The sequence below is a fragment of the Rhea americana genome, unplaced genomic scaffold (assembly GCF_003343005.1).
Source record: "Rhea americana isolate MKP2758 unplaced genomic scaffold, rheAme1 scaffold_153, whole genome shotgun sequence".
NCBI classification, from domain to species: Eukaryota; Metazoa; Chordata; class Aves; order Rheiformes; family Rheidae; genus Rhea; species Rhea americana.
In genome coordinates this window covers 105933-119364 of record NW_028185628.1, presented here as the reverse complement: position 1 = coordinate 119364, position 13432 = coordinate 105933, and the positions used below count along the sequence as shown (strand labels likewise).

At 35.6% G+C, this 13432-nt stretch overlaps 1 protein-coding gene across 1 annotated transcript in view; it reads left to right on the top strand.

The window, feature by feature from the left end:
* ARB2A (ARB2 cotranscriptional regulator A) overlaps positions 1-13432 on the top strand; it is a 266638-nt gene that overhangs the window by 181150 nt on the left and 72056 nt on the right. The window contains exons 9-10 of the mRNA XM_085299729.1: positions 8944-9060; positions 12431-12515. Of these exons, the coding sequence (XP_085155855.1) occupies positions 8944-9060; positions 12431-12515 (202 nt within the window). The remainder of the gene's footprint in view (positions 1-8943; positions 9061-12430; positions 12516-13432) is intronic.

Genomic DNA, 13432 nt, shown 5'->3' with positions numbered 1-13432 from the left:
TTAATATAAATAAGTAAAATCCAGGAACTTACATATTCTGGTTCAAGACCTTTTAGTTTTTCTGCGACAGATGATCCAGTGGAAGAGTCTAACAAGACAGACTTAGAGCAAAGAGTTTGTTTTATTGATCCATATTATATAAATACTAGTATTTTAAATATAGGAAATATTTAATATACATAGGTCCAATGTAATATATATATATAAAAAAAAAGTTTAGTTAAATTCAGGCAAATACCTTAGGAAGAGCTCTTATCACTGTGTAAAAAGCATTTCCTAACTGACTTGAAATCAACCAGAGAAACAAGCTTGGAAATGTTGACCAGCATTGAAGCCCTTGGGCTGAAAACTGTGGCAGTACGGTAGCTGACTCAGGAGCAGATGAGTAGCTCTGCCCTGGAGCAGTCGCGTCCCTCGGATGGGTGGACCAGATGGCTGAGGTTGGTCGCAGCATCAACAATCCAGCTTGTAACTGCTGCCACAGTTTAACAGAGCCTTTAAAGGCTGCAAGTTACTATGGCTAATCTGACAGGCGGCAATTGGTGAAGTCACCATAACTCAATCATGCGTCTGAACCCTTAGACTCTGTAGTTCAGAGCTTCCTAAAATTCCTGTCAACAGTAAGACAGCCGGTGGTGTTTGAAAACTTATTAGCTAGTATTTACTCACTGATACAGCTTAGACGTGGTACAGCACCTAGCTTAAATATGACTGTGCACATCTGATAAAATGTCAGTCTTATATCACCACTAGTGGCCAACTGTACACCTACTACATTTTTTAAATGATATTAAAATTTCAAATTAAAAATCTAGCACCAAACATATGTTAAAACTAAGAAATTTGTCTAAAATGGTAGCTTGTGATTTTCCCATGCTCTGAGCTAACAAGAGGCTGTGAAATACTGTTTGTACAAAACAGAGCCCAGGTTCCTAAGTCCAGAGCAACAGGATGAGTGCATTCCTAAGTTCATACAGGAACACCTCTGTTTGTATTCTGGATAGATCTTATCTTCCTTGATGCTAAAGCACTTTGAGCTTTCATACGATCATGACACTGGATACTCCTGATTAAGATTGGCAGTTTACAAGTAGTTTTATTTTATTTTATCATTTTATTTATATCTAGGCATGACACTCAAATAGCTATGCAGTGCTTCATAAATCCAGGTAAACCAAAAGCCATCATCTACAGCGTAAGGTTTTGCTAGCAAAGATGTATGAACTAAGAGCTTGAAAAAATCCTTCCCCACCCCAGCCACGCTAACTATGTTAGCAAAACCTCTGGTGCAGTTTTTTCATAGCTATTTCAACAGAAGAATGCTTTTGTTGGGTTAACTTGTGTCATTTGGAAAGGTGACACAGCTTCCTGCCAGAAAACCTCCTACATCTCTTTTAAGAGGACTTGCTGACACAGAGAAATGGTAAAGCTAGAGCAGCARAAGTTCTTCTGCTGTAGTCTACTGTACTGAAGGTTTAAGAGTGATCATATGCTCACGACTACCCAAGTCTAAATTAATTGTGAATACAAAATGAGATACAGTTTAGCAGACTGTGCAGATCACTTTCCTGTGTTACATCTACTGTAGTGAACATACCCAAGCTACCTTTAAACAAACTAACTTGACTATCACATACTCTTTAGCATTAGTTACACCAAATTCTGCATATATTAATTTAGGCTGCTTCTTMGAAGCACAAATTGGCCCTTATGGAGCTTCACATTCATAAGATTAGACTAACTCTGAGCTTTGTATATCGGAAGCAAGCCAATGTATATGTAGTGCAGTCTGCCATATAAGAACATTAACAACTAAGTTGTGATCAAGCTTCATTATCTGTTCTCAATTGAGATAGATGGAATTTGTTCARATTTTGAAACATTTTTTTTCATGGTGCTTACAGACTTTCCACAACTCAGAACTTTAATTCTGGGGTATGAGATTCCTGCTGTCAAGAAGTACCAACCGTCTGCTTCTAAATAACCCAGCCGACTCCAGCCTCTCTTTCCCAAAATTCACTGTGGTTCTCTAGGAGATTAAAGACGAATATCCCAGCAGCCTTCACAACAGAGATATCTGGAGATGCATTAGAAAAGAGTGATTGGCTTTTGTTTGCTTCAGTTGTGCTTTGATGGGAACATCTTGATCAAACTCTGCAATATAAAACAGAGAATTGAAACTGTGCCTTCTTATCTAACTTAGTTTCCTTGCAGACCAAAAATGTATACAGAAAGCCAACATTTTGTCTTGTTTTTAAAGGACAGGTTTCAAACTCATGTGAGTGTTCAGTAAAGAGCTTTTATTACTGTAAAAATCCTGTAAATGGTAACATCAGATACACAGATATCTAGAAAGCACTTGGGGAAGTTCTGCAATAGTGTTTGAACTCTCCGTTCTCCAGATCACATGTTAGCAGGGTAATCCGTTAAGTTAGACAGACTAATTCATTTTGGTTGCAGCCAAGATGAAGTGGACCTCTCCTAAATTTTTCATACATGTGGTATTGCATCAAGTTTTTTAACCCTAAGTTGCATGTAAAGCGTCTTTCTACCCGCTGGAGATGTTTATTTGGGAACTTGGTGTTCTGCAGGTTGTTACAGGTCCTTGAAGTCTTTTCTCCTGTAAACCCTCTATTAAGGCACTAGGAACAAGAGAAGCTGCAGAATTGCTTTCTAATTGTTTAAAGTTTTAATAAAGCTGAAGCCTGAAACTTTTATACTAGAGAGCTATGAGTTTTATTTGTACTGTTCGCAAAATGGTACCAGCAGAATTTTGTGTACAGATTTGTTTGGGAGTTTTTTTGTACTGAGCTGTGCATAAGGGAAGTGACCTTTGCACTTTTTAAAATTTGAGTTGTTTTAGAATTAAATATTTTTCTAATCAAGATTGATTTTAAGATCTTATACTCTAAATATAAGGTATGTTTGAAAATTCTCAGTTGAAATTTTAAAATGGAAATTAGTTTATAGCATGAACGGTGATAAGTCCTAGACTCCAGATGCTCTAAACAATCTGTTCTAATATGTCCATGTATTATTATTCCTGTTATAGTGTGATTTATCATTTTAGAAAATTATCACAATTATAGATGTAACATTCAATAGATCTTTGAACAAAATATCCMAAAGTACTTGGCAATGGATATTCTGTGACTGTTTTTCTGTAGATGTTTTCTTTTGCTGTGTAAAACTGGTTTATATCAAATGCTTTGTCTGCTGTAAGCAGGGATTTTATCACACATGTATGAATACATTTAGGGAAAATTATTCTTGTTACTAATTGAAAATGGAAACTAGTTTAACTTAACTCTGGATTATTTATTATCCTTGCTTTGCTGTGTCAAGTGTAGTTGCTCTGTAATTCCAGTCTCTAATGAACAACATTATATGAAGACTTGAGAATCTAGTTCAGTTTTAAGATGTGCAAAAAACTGTGACTATTTTAGAAATTATGGAATTCTATCCAGGAGGCTGTGAAACAACTTGGAAATCTCAGGCCAAYAAACTTGCACAATTACATGCTTCATGATAAAGAGGAGTCTTTCTCACTTAAGGGAAGACACTCTCAAGTGCCAGTGCTCGAACAGACCAGTTACTTGGTTTGTATGATTTTGAGTGTAGTGAGAGCTGAAGGGGTTCTTGAAAGAGGATATCAAGCTCCCAAGAGAGCGCATGAAGTTGTTAAGAAAGAATCTACATGTCCTTCTAAAAGCGTTAAGGAAAAATTGTCCTCTCGTGCACCACTCCTGGTGAGTGATTTCTCTCTTCCCTTTTACTACTGATTTTACAAATATTTTAGAGCCCAACTCGTGCTGTTTTGACCCACTGGAATTTCTGCAGCAAATTTACTCCACTGGAGATCATTGAGCACATTTGGATTGGCGCTTCCAGTTTAGTTTCCTCTGAAAGGATTCAGTCTGAGCACACCAAAACCTCTTAAAGACTAAAACCAGTATGAGACAACTGGAGACAATGGAGGATATGTATCAAAACTAATTTTTGCTCCAAGCCAAATGCTAATTGTAGACATACCCCTTCAAGCCCAGTGCATACCATATAAATACTATGCTGCAACTGCGATGGCAATGAAAAACAGGAGAAGTAGGTGAACAGTTTTCTAAAAGGTTCAAGAGAGAGTGAAATTTGGGGGCATTTCTTATTTTTATCATATCCATTTTTATTCATTCCTAATTAGAAGCAACTCAGAGAAACAAGTATCCCCAAAATCGCACAAAAGCTTTTAAATCCATAGTGATGGAGGTCGATTTGTTTGCTTGAGCCCATAAAAATACGAGTGGCATGTTTTAACTTTCTTTAACCTGTCTCAGAAGTTTTAATTTTTAGCCTTTTTACATTTGTTAGAGTACCTATAAAGAGTATGGGAATGATGCTATGAAGAGGTACTCCTACAGACCATTTACTTAAAGTCTTACTGGGATATCAGTGGATTTTCATGTTTGCGAGATCAGACCTTTAAGTTGCCTTTTAGCATATTCATGCTTTCATACTACAAGAAATGCTATACAATAAAATACATATTGTATACAGAAGATGTATTTTATCATCCTTTTAAAAACATATATCCTAAATATRTTATGTAGGTAATACATGTGTAAGATACTGTTTCATACACACATGATACATAAGGAAAGTAATGTGTGATTATAAGGTTATAATTGTATATATAACTTTAGAGAAGATTGTTATYTGATGCTACAGACAGTTTAGCAGTAGATCACTTGTCATTAAATTGACCAATAAATAGGTAATCAACATATTTGAATTTAATGGATGCGCTTTTAAGGAGTTTCAAGTTCTTGCTTATGTAAGTGATAGAGTCTAACACTTGTGTGAATAGATCATTGACATTTTCCCTGGCAAAGTGAAGGAACAAATTTTCTACCATCTGGATAGAGATGACTTTCAAAAAGATGCCTGAATGTTTTCTAACTTGTCATGGTGAACGCTGGTCTAGGACTTAGCRGTATAAGGGAATTAAATACAACGCAATGATGAGATGGTAAATACATTACAAAAATCAATTTTACTGTTACTTCTTTAAATCATTCTTAAGAAAGGTTAGTTATTTGTATCAAGGCCTTTTCTTCTTCTTCACAGTGAGATTATACATGCAGTATTTTTTATATGAATGTATGTATTTTTGAAGTCATGGAAGTCCATGAAAGAGGATAACATTCTTTTGCCTTCTTAAAAATCTCTCTCAAACTAGGGCCAGAAGGGATGCCTGAAGGCTAGGGAAGCCTGCTTTAACCACAGCACAATCCAAGGATTTGTCTTGTGGAGGCCAGGAAGAAGTGTGTGTGCGTGTGTGCATGCATGTGCATGTGTGGTGCATGCTGAAGGAGTTGGGYACGCTTAGAGCTAGAGCTGGAAGCCGTGGGCTGTCCGCTTCAGCCATGGCACAKACTGAGGAAGGAGCACTCCAAGACTGCTTAACTAGTGTATGAAAGGTGGCCAGTCCCAGCACCAACATAGGAAGCAATCAAGAGAAAAATCTGTCTGAAGAACCTAGAGACTCCTTTCTGGTTGTCAGAATTTCCTGACAGAGAAGGGACCCAAAGCCCTACATTCAGGTTAAAATGGAAATTTCAGAATAGAAAAGATGATTGAGGAAGTTTAGAGGACTCAGAGACTGCAAAGTGTAAATGAGAACCAGACAGAGAAGCCATGGCATGCTTCCTTTGAAATCATAGAGCTGTATCAAATTTGAGTGGCAGCTAGATGTTGAACTTGGGTTGAGTGTTAACTTATTTTATAGTTGCAATTTTATTCTGCTCATTTAATTTTTAAAATAGGTATGAATTTGAAACTTTTTTTAGAAAAGATAATTACTGTAGTGTTTTTTACTTGTGAACTGTCTATCCATTGAATTTAGAGCATTTGCTAAATAGTGAAATTTCTGTGGCCAAAAGTATATAACCTTGTGTCTTCTCACAGGCTAAAGTTTGATACTTTATAAGAAGGTCTACTGTTTAAGCATCACCTGGCTCTGTAATCCTAGGTTATTATTTTCAGCTAATATCCCATTCTAGCAGTACACCCAGTACATCCCAGTAGCAGCAGCACTTGAGCTGTTATAGTAGAAGTGAAGTCTYCTGGGTTTGACGTGCCACATTGGGACATTTCTGAGTCACTCAAAGATGATTGTGCCCAATTATTTCTTTTTAAGTGAAGATTATATCCTTGATTCARTACTGTTTTTTGATACATTTTTCCGAGTAGGCTCATAAAGGAAGGGATGCCCATCAAAACTTACTTATTGTGGATTGGTCAGAGAGAATTATGTAACTGAAGCTCTTTTGATTCTTTTAATACCTCATTCCCCCCACTGCTGCATCAGGGAGCCTTTACCTCAACCTTAGCCAGTGCTGTGGCTGAGTTATCAAAAAAAAAAAAAAAAAAAAAAAAACTCAAATTGTCAACCTCAACCTCAATCTACTTACTTATGTCAGTGAAGAAATTAACATTCTGCAGGGTGATACACGACAGGAGCTCTCAAAGTTGTACCATTGAACCCAACGACACCACTGATTGTTAGGTGTGYCCTGAATGCATTAAAAAAAAGGCTGTTGGTTTCTCACTTGGGTCCACCTCGCTCCTGGATTCCTACTGTAGAGCATTCCTGCACTACTTATTGTATCTGCTGATCATCTGTCTGCGGGCAATTATGTGCTGGGATTTTTTCCTGTGTCAGTAGTGTCTGATTCCATGGGAATATTTTYGTGTTCAGCCTTTCGTATTCTAGCTTTTTAGCCCATGTTATTTACTGCTATTTATGTGATTTACTGCTACTTCTGTCTTACACCGACCAAGTCAAGTAGAGCCTATTTCTTCACCGTATAACTGTCATGACAGCTATAAAGAGGATCATCTTTGTGGGCCATTTAAGCCATTGGTTAGAGGGTCTTAAAAACTCCTAACAGGACCTTCAGCAAGCAGATGCYGTCTGTCTGTTTAGAAATGGAAGATATGATCACATACAAGTGTGATGCCCCACAGTTGTGCAATGGTACTGGTGATTCTCGTCAAGTTGTGGAAGTTGTGGCTGATCAGTTTAAGGAAAGTTTGTATGCTGTGAAATGTAATTTGCTCCACTTTCAGGCAGGGGTGAGCTACACAGTATTAACTGCGTGCCTGCATAGGACATCGTCTACATAGTGCGAAGTAGCTGGAGCTCTGTAAATTTACTCCCTAACTTAGTATGCAGTAACTTTCCTGTTGAGACTAGCCTAGTGATAGCTTCTGAGCATTATTTTCTATAGTGCATTTAAAAAATCAATATTTTTCACACATTTCATACATTTGCAGAACTGGACTATATTTGGGGCCTGATGTAATTATAGGGAAATCATTGTAGATGACGTATTTGTAATGAGTCTACATTCTGTTGAAATAGACTGGTTGAAGATCTGCCTAAACCAGCCCTTTGAGATGCAAAACAACATTTATGAGTTCTTGAGACATGTTCTCCTAGCTTTTGGGAGGAGGATTATAGTGTGGATAAGAATCTTTGTTTTAAGGCTCCATCTTCCTCTAGAGTTCTGGGATTTCACCCTCTGTTAAACAGAATTACTGATGATTCTTTCAATTGCCTGAAGATCGTTGTGAGAGATTACTTATTCWTATTTCATACTGGACTTCTGGAACTTTGCGTTGTATGGAAATTTCCTCTCTTCAGTTGAGTTTTGCTATATTTCTTCTTGATAAAAAAAATAGAGCAAGATAGATGTTTTAACAGTTAAAAGAAAGAAAAACATCAGTGAAAAAGATTTACATTTGTGATATTTCAAAAAGATCAAGATTATGTGTGGTATTGATAAATGCTACTTYTGCATCAGAAATCTGGACTGAGGTGTTTAGTTTCTGATGCAAAAAAATCACTCACATCTCCATTGTAAAAGGTCTTTTTTAGAGCAGCTTTTTCAAAGATGCAGCCTATATGCTGAAAAGCAGTTGCTAGAGCATCAACAAAGAATGTCTAGTTTTAGGAATATTGTATGTGTTGCCATTTATACAGAAGGAAGCTGGAAAAAATTAACTTTAGTGCAGAAAACAGTGATAAAGACACAAGTTGTGAAATACTGGTTTTATAAGTATAATTCATTATATTTTCTTCGATCCAGTGTTACAAATTAGGGTCACTTGTGTCAGGAGATTAAAACCTTTTTGTCTCTCTTTGATATCAAACTATTCTTTTTCCGTCCCTTTTATCTTGCAGAACAGCGCTGTGCAACAGAGCTACAGCATCTTTGTCAATTCATTCATGTTATTTGCAGCAATCATTTAATTGGTTTTAATACTAATATTATTTAGTCATACTGTCCTTTTTAACAACAGAGGCTTTTTAATATCTGAAAAGTGTTGAGAGGCTCTGTGTTAGCTGGCTAAGCACATATGTAAGAGACCACAAAGAATTTTAGGACCACGGTGGGAGTGCAAGGTAGCTAAATTGGATAGAAAAAGAAAAAACCCATACAAGTCAAAGTAAGATTGTACATCAGAAAAACTACAGCAATCTACTGAAAATTAGTAGATGATAGTCATGAGTAGCTTACAGTGAACCACAGGTACCAGCTTCCCTGAAGCMCAGAAATAGGAACTTGGAGAAACTTGTAAAAGGTGTCCTCAGGGAATCTTCTATTTTTTCACTGTGATACCTTTAATCCTAGAATTGTCAAGCCACATGGAAAATAATAGGACTGAATAGTTCAGTCAGTTAAAAGTTAGTATTATTTCTTTTATCAAAAATATTAGGCCCTTCTGTGTTTCTAGAGCTGTTAGGATTTGTATAAACTTTAAAACAAGTGAAGTCAAGTATTGAACTTGTATTACTCTTTCTTTTTTAATTTAGGATCATTATCTGTGACTAAGCAGATGCTGTTCAATAGAAAGAAAGAACTTAAAGCCAGTATTTTTTAACAGATGATTCAACGAGAGGCAGAAGTAAAGAATAAGGTAACTGCTGTGGCGTTGACAGACTCTGTTCACAATGTGTGGCATCAAGAAGCTGGCAAAACTATTCGAGAATGGATGCGAGAGGTGAGACTGTTTTTTTTAAAAAAAGTTGGGGTATGTTCATCTGTATAAGACTCTATAAATATTACTTTATCTACTGACCTCTTCCATTTCTTTAGGGTATGAAAGAGAGCACAGTTACAGAATGGTGGAAATTGTTTGTCTAGACTGCCCCTAAAATAGAGATTAAAACCATTTTTGGACTTCAGAATTACCAGTCAAAAATAATTTGGTACCTGGTACCTGGCTCCTACTTTAGTAGTTCTGACTTCTAATCATCTCTAATTCATTCTAAAATAATAAGAATCAACTTCAGTGTTWCTTTTTCCTGTATGTAAAATATATGTCATAATAACACGAGCATGGTCTGATAACTGGATCAAAGTCTTAGGGGCACTCCACGCTCCTGAGTTCTGCTCCTGGCTTACCTGGTGATGGTAGAAAAGACCCTTTCAGCTCTTCATGACTCAGGTTGCTGATTTGTATGACTGGCAAAGATTTTTTTCTCTCAGCAGTTTTATGAGATGTAATTGCTTCTAAAGGGCTCTGAGATTTTCTGATGAAAAGGCAGCATATTCTTGTTACCACTGTACAAGAGAAATGACTAGTTGGTCCAAGATTATCTGATGTCAATTGATATGGCCAGCAAGCACATTTTTCTGCTCTTGGGTGAAGTATGATGGAAAGCATTCATTATTCATTTTAATGCTTAAGTAGGGGATTGATAAGATTAAAAAACAGAATTTGTAAAACGAGACCAGCTACCCTCTTGTTTATGAATCTCTTTCCCAGGTTGGATAAAGCTCATATTTATGTAATCTACATTCTCGTTTCAGAATGTTAAAACAATACGTGTATGTGGCAAATGTAAAAGTTTATCCTGAACTTTCTGCTAGATATGACTTTTTTCAGGGAATTTAGTGAAACATCATGTATAGACAGTCTATTCCTGACTTAACCTTACAGTTTTATAGGCCATGACTGATGGGAATAGAGAATCACCTGGGATGCCGTTTGACAGCTCTGACTTAAATGTTAAAAATATAAAGAATGGTAACCCCTACAGGCTCTGTCAGAAAAATCTCCATTTTCTTTATGGGAAATCAAACCTTAAAATATATGTTATGTAGTAAAACTGAAAATTTTAAATCCTGTAATTTGAATCTGACAACTCCATTTTTCTTTAACCATTTACTCTGAATAAGACAAGTGCATTACCTTTAATTTCATTTGCAGAAAGTAGATCTTGAAGAATAAGTTAAATGATTAATGGCCTAAAAAGTGGTTGGAATGTCATAACTTACATTAGCATTGAAAATCTCCTATAAGAAAGAAGAATTTTACATATGTGAAGTGTGGCTGAGTGGTATTAAGACTAGCATATCACCTGGATATCTCTTGCTTTAATCAGGTTTAAGGCTACTGGTAAAATGAATAATAATTAAAATATACACCTCATCGCTGCCTGTCTGTAGGGCTAATTGCTGTCATCGAAAGAATGAATTGTTAAAAAAGTAATTCTTCATTGAAGCTCTCTCTCCTGTATCATTGGTGGCCTATTTTTAGCACCTATAGAAGTCATGATTTTTGAATTTATTAGGAGCTGTGATGAATGATAAAACAAATCATCCATTTACATATCTTGACACTGCTTTCCAGAATGCTTATTTCTTACAGGCAAGTGTCACATTGTATATAAAAGCTGGTAAATTGTGTGCTAATCTTCTGTATTATCTCAAGCTCTCTGATGTAGAATTCTATCAGTAGTTAATATTAATTTTACTTATTTCAAATGAATGTAATACTTCATAAAAATTCTACTTTTGTAATTTCTACCGTCTTACATTTTCAATTTCACATTCAGCTGTTAATTAAAATTATACATGCAAATTATAAAATGTATATCTACTTTAAACCTTAAAGCCTTTGTGAAACACAGAAATACTACGACTTTAGCCATTTTTGCTAAAAAGTTACATTACTGGATAGTGTGTTTGTTTTCACATTTTTTTTTCCATCTAGTTCAATAGTTTCATTGATCTGCTGTTTCTTACAAAAATCTGCCATGCTTTGTGAACTTCACTTTCTAATCTCAGACAGCAACCCTTCCTTTATGTTGTTCCTGCTCTCCCTGGTCCCAGAACAGTAGGGTTGCCTTGACAAATCTATTCAAAAGCCATTCCTCGGCCTTTATTGGTGGGGACTGAAGCCTTTGAAATTCTCTCCTCACTGCAACACAGCTGACATCTTCTTCCAGACAGAATGAATTAAGGAAATACAATAAGACACTTGATCTACCAGTCAAGGATCTTTCCATAGTGAGGACGGATTCCATGGTGCACAACTAGGGCGGCAAGCATCTACAAATACACAATACATGCTTGTTTACCGGAATAGCAATCGGCCATTTTTACAATCATGATTGATGGGATGATTTTTTAGAAATTTGTCTGAAAATTCATTGGGTCTTTCCAAAAAAGTTGTGCTGTTTTTTTTTTTTTTTCTTTTTTTCGTTTAATGAAGTTAATCGGGTTTCCCAAAAGGGAAAACTCAGATTTGTAATAAGTAAAGCCATGTAGATCTTGTAGTTCAGCTGGCAATCCTATTAAAAATGTATTTGCTTTATAATTAAATCTTCAATTCAATAGATTTGGAGTAGTTTCAGCATATTTTATTAAAGGTATATTATTTAATGCTTTAATTCATGGTCTTCTCTGAATAGTTTCCATTTAGAGTAAAATATTTTAAAACTTCATCCTATTCAGAGATTGGGAACAAAAGGTAAATGTAAATGCTTCCAGCATATGGTTCCCCAAAGACCAATATTTACATTTTTAAACGTCCATACCGATTCATCTTAGCTATACTGGCAGTTATTTGACTGTTAGTCTGCTGTCTTGTTTGATTTCACTCAGTTGTAATTTGTTGTTTTGTAATTTTGTAGCCATTCTCTCCACAGCATATTCCATCAAAACACCCTGAAAATTATGATCTCTTAATATTTACAGGCAAGCAGGCTGAGTATTCATTAAAATCCTTATTTAATAAATGCAGAGAGCAATGGATAAAATGCCCCTGTTGGTACAATCACCTACTTAAGTCCACTCACAATCAAAGTAGTACTTAAACACCACTATTTAAGCACGTTGCTATTTTTTTTCCTGAATTATGGTCTTACTCTTTTTGCTTATTTCCTATGAAACTACAATATTGAAGCATCAGGTAGTATCAATAAGCTAATATAGTTTATTTTTCAGTCCTCATTGGACTGCGATTTAAATTTGGTGCAAGTTTGAGTATTTGAGATGTAATCACTGTCTTTACTTTAAAAATCTGTATTTATTTTTGCTTTAAGTTATTGGCTTACCGGGAAATTGTCTGTCTAATGTTACAGAACTGTTGTAACTGGGTGTCTAGTTCAGAGCCACTAGATACATCGGTAGAGTCCATGTTGCCAGACTGCCCCCGTGTCTCTGCAGGTATGTGTTTTCATTTGCAACAAGTATACATATGTGTTTGTGCCCATGAGTAACTTGGTTATTTAAATATGCAGTTTTTTTTTTTACTTTATTTTAAAGCCTTCTGTTGTTGAAAGCATATGAGTAATTAAATGCTGTTATTTTTTATATTTTACTCTTTTTTTCTCACTTTGTCTAGCAGTCAAATTCTGTTGATTGCTTATAGCTTGTATTTTATAGTCTTCTCTTTGGGTTTATTAATTAGAGACTTACTGTAAGTGGAAGCTTAAGAAAAATTATGGAGATCATAGAAACTGGGAAAATCATGATTTATCGCTCAATAGATATCTAACTTCCTGTAGACAAGAGATATCTAACTTTATGTAGTCAAGAAGAACATTTTAAGAAAATTTGTTAATTAGAGGTACAAGTGAGTGAAAGAAGACACTTTACTGAATTCTGATCAACATAAATCTAGTTTAGATAGCAGTTTATGGTCTCCAGGAGTCTTAGTGTGAGAGTTTGTTGTTTTAGAAATACTCACCTACTGTCTTTTATTTGTGGGTCCCAAATCATAAGGAACACATGAAATAATACAGAGAGCACTTTGTTAGTGTGTAATAGCAAACACATTAGCATTTATTACACCATAACCACCCAGAGATGAGATGTAATTGTCAATGTAACAGGAAATCTTAAATCTCTGCGGTAATCTAAAATACAGAAAGCTGCTACTGAACTTTCATGTTTTATTATTAGATTTCCTAAAAGCCAAAGGTAGCATATTTCTGTACCTATATATTTTTTCTGTAAAGTCAGGTTCAATGGAAATTACTATCCATACAATATTAATATAAAAGCTAGGACACTGTATGGCCTCGCTGTCTGAGATGGACTTGTTCATTTGACAACAGATTCATATCTGTCTAGATATGTGA